Source organism: Cebidichthys violaceus, unplaced genomic scaffold (genome assembly GCF_023349555.1).
Source record: "Cebidichthys violaceus isolate CVI_PGR_0920_01 unplaced genomic scaffold, fCebVio1.0.p SCAF_5, whole genome shotgun sequence".
NCBI classification, from domain to species: domain Eukaryota; kingdom Metazoa; phylum Chordata; class Actinopteri; order Perciformes; family Stichaeidae; genus Cebidichthys; species Cebidichthys violaceus.
In genome coordinates, this window is record NW_027176705.1 from 14,539,761 (window position 1) to 14,547,412 (window position 7,652).

The 7,652-nt window shown below is 41.3% G+C and overlaps 1 protein-coding gene across 1 annotated transcript; it reads right to left on the bottom strand.

Moving 5' to 3' along the window:
• Nucleotides 1-454: 454 nt before the first annotated feature.
• Nucleotides 455-4,739, bottom strand: LOC137887572 (protocadherin 20). Its single transcript, XM_068730663.1, has 2 exons — nucleotides 4,623-4,739; nucleotides 455-4,257 (listed from the first exon to the last, which is right to left on the bottom strand). The coding sequence occupies exons 1-2, from the start codon at nucleotides 4,668-4,670 to the stop codon at nucleotides 1,636-1,638; spliced, it is 2,670 nt and encodes an 889-aa protein (XP_068586764.1). The 5' UTR covers nucleotides 4,671-4,739; the 3' UTR covers nucleotides 455-1,635.
• Between the last annotated feature and the right edge of the window lie 2,913 nt (nucleotides 4,740-7,652).

A 7,652-nucleotide genomic window follows, 5' to 3' on the forward strand; every position in this document is an offset into this window, starting at 1 on the left:
AGGTACAATGCAGTAGTTCATTTTGTACTCTGAATTTAATCTTGTCTGAAGAGGATGCGATCTAAACTTGACTCAATTTGACTAATGAAATACTTAATAATTCATATTCTACTGAAAGAGGTTCTCATTGTTGTTGGTTTTTTTTCATGTGATGTCACACAATCTGTATCGCTTAGACCATATACTGCACTGCACATTTGAGGTACACCCGCATGCATAATTGTAGAATAAATAAATAAAACTTAAACAGCACCAGAAGATGTGTAAAATATATTTAGCTGTTATCCAGTGTTTGGCTGTGCATCAAAAAGAATAGATTGTACTTTTAAACCTTACCAAATATTACAACAAGTTTGTATACATACACACACATTTGAAAATGTCTAGGTATATGTCAGTGATATCAATACAGAAGAAAATCCAGTTTTATTTATAAAAAATAAAGCATCTTTAATCGTTACTTTGATTTTCTTTCACAAACACTTAGCATGTTTTCACAGACACATTGAGAATTTCATGGTTGTATAAAGGAGGGTGATGTATGCAACTTGAAGCAGGTTTATGACAAAGAAGTTTCGACACGTATCAAATTATTCAGTGTGATGAAAATATGGGAGTCTTTGCTGTACTGAGATGGCATTTAAAGGTTTTACACGCATGACCAGTAACTACTGTGAGCCTTCACAGAAAGTAGGGCATGTTGTTACCAACCATGGCTCTCAGACAGCATGCAAAAAGAAAAATCCCAACTCAAGGTCCACTTTATAGCTTTTCCCAGGAGCTAACAGTACATCACTCATACATTATTGTATATCATGGAATCACTCCTTTACAAATAAGCTAAAGAAGGCAAGATGCAATTGAAAGCTGTGAAACCTGTAAGTGGGCATGGAGTATGGATTTTCTTTTTTGGTCAATCTGCTGTTTTCAAAAGCATTTGTGCATATTGACTAAACATTTCCTGTATACAACACAGCTATACTGTAGAGTTTGACGTATATTGACACATCGAGCTCTCCGAATATAACAGGATTACAATTCAATGGATAAAGTAATGCATTTTGATCTACCTTTTCTGTATCAATACATTTTGAAATGTACTTTATGAATATAGCTAAAATGTCATTTAACAAATTGAAAGATTTCGATGCCAACTCCCAACGTGTAATCACTTTTCCATGATATTTGTAATAGTGACTTGTGATGTAAAGAAATGCAGTTTTTCTAAAACAATTATGAAAAGGGAAACATTTGTTGTGCCTTGAACTGTCTTTTGTGCTTTTCATGCAATGCAAAGTTGTTTATAAAGTTGTAAAACATTTTGTACAATATTTACATAGGACCTTAGATTGAGTAATCTTCACTGAGTTGCTCTATCACTTTGTAATAAAGCTGTTTTAACTTAGAAGCCAATACAACTGTATTCCTTGCCTTGGTTTTCTTCATGTAAAATAGAGTGTGTTTCTAATGACAAAAGCTTGTGGCATATTAGTCAAATGACACTATATTGCAGTAATAACAATCATATGACAAAAGCGAAAAAAGAGCAACTTCATGTGAGAACTACACTTCTCACAGTGAGTTTTGTAAACATTCATGTAAACAGTGGTAGTTTAGGATGTGGACAACTAAATATCAGATGTTTGAGATCTGCCTGAGCTTTCTGTTCACAACCTGCATTGAGTCATTCTTCATTTTCAAAGGTATCTCAACCTCTGATCGTTTCTTTCGCTGCTTTTTAAATCTCCTACAGCATATGTAAGATGTCAGTGTGACAACCGAGAAGAACAGCCCCAGACATGTCGCTGAAAGAGCAATGAGGAGAGGCTGACAGGGGAACAACTCATACCTCTCAGGCCCCTCTGTCATCTGGCCTTTGTACCAGGGCCTCTCCTCTACCTCGATTTCAGCCTCTCTGGTCAGCAGGCTCTGGATGTAGCTCTCGTTGCTCACTGTTTCGTTGACAAAGAAGTTAACCATCACTGTTGAGTAAAGCGGCTCAGGCTGACCATGGTCACTGACCTTCACTAGAAGGCTGTAGAGGCCCCGGATGCTGAGCTCCCTCTTTAAAGTGATATTTCCTGTTTCTGGGTCAATGGCAAAAGAACCTGACTCGCCACCTTTCCTCTTAACAATACTGTAGGCGATCACAGCATTCATGCCTGTATCCTTATCCACAGCGTAGACCTCTGTTATTGATGTTCCTGGTAGCGTATTGGGTAGGACCAGCATGTAAGACTGATTGGACTGGGGGAAGAGGACAATGGGCGGGTTGTCATTTACATCCAACAACAGCACGGTCACCATAGTTACACAGGAATGCGTAGGCTCCCCACCATCGACGGCCTCAATCCACAGCTGGTATGTCCCTTGTTGCTCACGGTCAAGTGATGTCTTGGCCCTCAGTGCGCCTCGGCCTGTGTCTATCATGAAGATGTCGCTGCCGTTGAGGATGGAAAGGGCCACCCAACCATTTTCCCCAGCATCGGCATCTGTCACAGAGAGGACCCCAATTTCCCCGTACCCCGGGAAGTTCTCTGGCACAAAGAACGTGAAGTCCTTATTGATGAAGCGTGGACTGTTGTCATTGCGGTCTTGCACGCTCACCACCACAGTTGCAATCGACTCCCTCCTGGGTGTCCCCTGGTCCACCGCTCTCACTATGAAGCGGTACGTCTCTTTCTCCTCGCGGTCCAGCGATGTGGTTACAGTCAGGACACCTGTCACACGATCTATGACAAAGATCACTGGGGCGTCACCGCCAAGGAGGTAGATGACTTCCCCTCTGCTTTCGCTGTCCTGGTCTGTGGCTTGGAGCTGGGTCAGAAAGGTGTTTGGTGGATTGTTCTCCTCCACAGATATTTCCACCCAAGACTGCTGAAACACTGGTGCGTTATCATTCTCATCCAATACCTGCACTTTGAGGAAGGTCTTGATGACAAGCTCCCGAGAATTCTTGGCAACAACAATTAGCTCGTACTCCCGTTTCTTCTCATAGTCCAAGGGCTCTGTAGTCTCTAGCAGGTATTCGTTCTTTAAAAGCTGATAGGGGACGAGCCTGAAGGGACCAGACCCTTCCAAATGACAATCCACCCTTTGCTTCATATCAATGTTTTTGACAGTAAAAAAAGCAATTGGAGAAAACTCTGGTTCAGACTCCTTTATGGTCAGCACCCCATCCTTTTCTGGTGCAATATAACGGGGTATGACAGCAGGGGGTCCTGTAACAACTTTGATTATATGAACAGAAACAGTAGCTACTGCAGGGATACAACCAGCTCCATTGGCCAGAATGGTGAGTTTGTAAAACGTGGCTGTGCCAGTGTCTATTTTTCCTGCTAGCTTGATCACCCCTGCGATTCTGTCCAAATGGAACAAGCTCCTGGTGTCCCTTGGCACACGTTCACTGTAAGCATAGCTGATCTGAGCATTAGCACCAAGGTCAGGGTCAAAAGCATTCAGACGTGCCAAATGAGCCCCTTTGGTGGCATTCCCATGCAGAGTGACATTAATTTGCGACTCTGCGAATTGGGGGCAGTTATCGTTCACATCTGTGATGACAATTTTCAAGGTAGCCGCTCCAAGCAGAGGAGGGGTCCCTCCGTCCTCTGCAATGATATCCGTAATGTATTCAGCCTGGTTCTCTCTGTCCAAAGCCTCCATCACAATGAGGAAGGGTGTCCGCTCACCTCCCTCGTTTTCCTCAACATCCAGTGTGAACATGCCAAAGTCATTGACAAGCCAGTAGGTCTGCACTCCGTGAACACCGAGGTCTGGGTCCACTGCTGACTGCTCCACTGCAAAACGAGCATTGACTGGTGTGTTTTCTGGGACAGATATACAGATCTCATCCACAGGGAACTTTGGCCTGTTGTCATTCACATCCTCAATAAAGATCTTAACTTTGACCAGCTGAAAGTACTGCTGGGGCAACACAAACACATCCAGTGAGAGGACACATCCCTGTCCCTCTGAGTTATGGGGGCAGAAGTTCTCCCTGTCAATCTCTGTAGCAGATGTGTAAAGCTCCCCGGTGGTATTATTTAGGTTCACATACTGTCCACTGACCTTCTTTTTTGGGAGACTGAATAAAAAGGGGGGCTCCACAGTGAAATCCAAATTTAAGTCTACTCCAATGGCCCCTATGAAGGTCCCCCTGGGTAATCCCTCCTTTATCTTATAGATCAGCTCTTTTGCTTGGCTGAAATTCGCGAAACAGGAAAGAGGGCTGGTGTAAAGCAAGAGGATGCACAATCCCTGTAAGACAAGATAATTAAAGACAGTTTAATAAAAGAGAAGAGAATGATATTTGCAAAATGAGGTATTCCTGATGGATTATTCAGTGTGAACATTAGTATTTAGTTATATTAACAGCTGCAGAGCTTTGTGAACACCTGCAACAATGATTTAAACAGTAATCATTACACTTTATCTTGCATTATAACTATCATTTAAGCCAATCAATCTATGAAATTAGATTTGTATATATTAGTATAGTGCAGAGGAAGAGGGACTTGTCATGGTCTGTCTTATTAATATAAAACAGTAGTCACAGTATCGTAAACAGTACTGGTAGTTGTGTTAGTGAATTCTGTCTGTAAAGTAATCATTATAAAACTTACCCATATCCTTCCTCTTTTGCTAAGGCTGGGGTGTCTGCTGTTGAACATGTTTATGTCCTAGTCCAGCACTTTATGGCAGGAAGAGTAACAGCTTAAGTAACCTCGGCATTTTGAGCGCTGAGCAACGCAGACCTCTGCTGAGTGCTATGCCTTATTGCTATCTGCCTTGAACAAGTCATTCATCCCAGTGCTGGCTCAGGACACTCCCACCGCATGCAAATCAGTCCCCCACGCTAACCAATGAGAGCCGATGGCCACTATGGAATCTACTTGAGCTCATGGATTCCTTTTTCGTGCATGCTATCAAAGCACATCGACACGCACCTGCACTTTCTCTACACACCCATGTTGTCACAAGCAGCTGCATACCTTGCATTCCTGTGAGAGAGTGAAAGCACCAACTGAGCTTATAATGACACGGGAGATTGAGCAAGATGTGAAATACCCACAGCCTGGAGATTACTCTAATCCAGCATTAGTTAAAATTCACCACAGATGAAAAAAAAAACCTGTATGAATTAAAGCAAGTGTGTAATGATGATGCATAATCTTTTTACAACCCCTGGTGTTTGACTTTTCATTTAGATAGATGGATGGATAGATAGATAGATAGGAAAGTATTTTCCATTTGCCTTCAAAAAGGTGTCATTTTCTTAGATTGTGATAATCATAAACAAACTGTGAAATGTATTTCACGTTTAACGCCTGTATACATGCTGTGTATATCCATGAAATCAATGCAAAAAGCATGGAAATATCATAAACAAAGCGAGCAGAGAGGTGATCTTGGCATCATAAGTGGTGCTATGGTCTGATTCTGGATTGAGCCTTTAACTAAATCAACCCCCTAATCCTCATGTGTTCTAAATGCCGGGCCAGCTGTTTGCTGGGATTGGAAGCATACTGCTCAGAGAAATTGAGTGATTGAAGTTCTCTGGAAAAGGGCGGATTGAGACGGTCACACACGATCATTTACTACGTTAGGTCTTTGCTTTCATTCCTCACCGTAAGGGTCAGTTGGATGGAAAATGCTGGGGCCTTAGCTTAATGTATTTCGTTATTTAGTGACATTGCAGAAATATACTATATGCATACTACTGTATGAGACAGTTTGTATAATATACGGTACAGTAAATTAATATGGATCATCTACAAATCCATCTTGCATCCAGTATCCAGAGTTGTTTTTTTTTTGCGCTGAGCTCAGAAACATTTCTGTAAACACAGACTGTGGCACGGTGGGTCGGGAGGCTTTAGAGCGTGGCAGAACAACAGATCAGGGAAATGAGAGTCATTTGAGAGCTGCATTGAGGTGGAGAGGGTCTGAGGTGTTCAGCTGTTTGTCATCAGTGAGCAGTCAGTCCAGAGCAGTTATCTTATAGATGACACAACAGAAATATTATGAGAAGCATTTTGCTTCGTAAGATCAGTTCATTTGTTGATTGTACTCACGTTTTGTTCACATACAACATATTGAAATACAGCATTAAGAATGCATATTTTGAGATGGTGTCTGACAGCAATGCATCCCACACCATTTTATTTATTTTTTTTTTAGTTTTTTACAGACTAAATCTATTATCTCCTTGATGAAAATTCTGCTTGTCGTAATTTATCTTGGACCATGATAATAAAATGTGTTACAACGTTTGATCATCATGAATTGTGATTGTGTAATCAAAAGTGAAACTGTTCCTTTGCATTCAACTCAGGTGGAAACCTCGTGGTCTGAAAAGTAAAGCCAATGCGGAAGTGCCTAAATCTTGCATTTTGTCAAATGGCCAGCAGGAGACGAGTCTTCTGGTTGCAAAGAGAAGTCAGATTGTATAGAAGTCCATGAGAAAATGGCACTACTTCTTACTTTATTACCTCAGTAAACATTGTGAACATTAGTTTAAGGTAGCTATCAGTAGCTACAAGTCTTCTTCAATACAGCACGGTGTTCATTTAGTAAATTATGATTTCATTTAGAGTAAAATAGACCATAAAGCAGGGTATGCTTAAGGGTATGGCTACCTTGTGATTGACAGGTCACTACCACGGCGTCGTCCGGTCTGGGAGTTGTCCTTGTAGTGCTCGGTTTTACTTAGCTCCACCCTCTTGTGTCACTTCTGGTTGCAAAAAAAAAAAACAAGAGGTCAAAAGCCAAAGACCAGGAGGCGACTTCAAAACAGCAGTCCACAAACCAATGGGTGACATCACGGTGACTACATCGACTTCTTGTATACAGTCTATGATTCAACTCAATTATCCAATATTAACACTGCTTACATCACTAAGGAGGGCAGCGTCACATTTCACAAATGACTGTGGCTCACAAATTGCAGAAAATGTGTGAGTCCTTCGGGGCCTTCAAGTCTTCACGCATCAGTCGCAAGTGTTGGTGTTTATTTTGATTCATTAAATGTGTCAAAATGAACAGAGGAGGAAATTATCTCATGTTGCGAATCCCACCTTTTATGTTTGTGAAATGGGCCTCTGGATCACAAAACAGCAGGTCTGAGTCTACATACCATTTCAAAGATGTCCTATCTTACACACAAGCTTTACATTTATTACAATGACATCACACAATGTCATTCTTCTTGGTGGGACAGCAAATAGGTTCATACAATACTCTCAATTTATCGAAGAGAGTCTTAAAATAGTCAGAAAAATGTATGTTTTTTTTATTTGCACTAACTCTTTCGTAATGAACAGCTCCGCAGCTTGTGAAGTGTGCTATATCAATTAAACTTTGTACATTTTCCTTTTAATTAAGTGAATTCTAAAACAGTAGTAGTAGTAGCAAGTACTACAAAGGTTGAGTAAGGCCAAGAGGCAGTATTACTTACATCATTTGCTGCTCTGAGTCTGTGTGGGATGATGGTGGGTAATCTCTGCCCAGCTTTCCAAACAGATGTCCTGGTAACCTTGGTCTTCTCTTTTAATCAAAGTGCTGCAAAGCTATCTCGATAGCTGCGAGACAGCTCCATGGCTGTTAAGTAAGATGGATACGACCGCAAAAGTATTGTGTCAGGAGACACAGTA

Bases quoted from the DNA above. Each gene is read 5' to 3' on its own strand.
- LOC137887572 (XM_068730663.1), bottom strand. From the start codon at position 4,670: ATGTTCAACAGCAGACACCCCAGCCTTAGCAAAAGAGGAAGGATATGG. The intron at 4,258-4,622 runs GTAAGTTTTATA...CTTGTCTTACAG, and splicing joins GCAAAAGAGGAAGGATATGG to GGATTGTGCATCCTCTTGCT.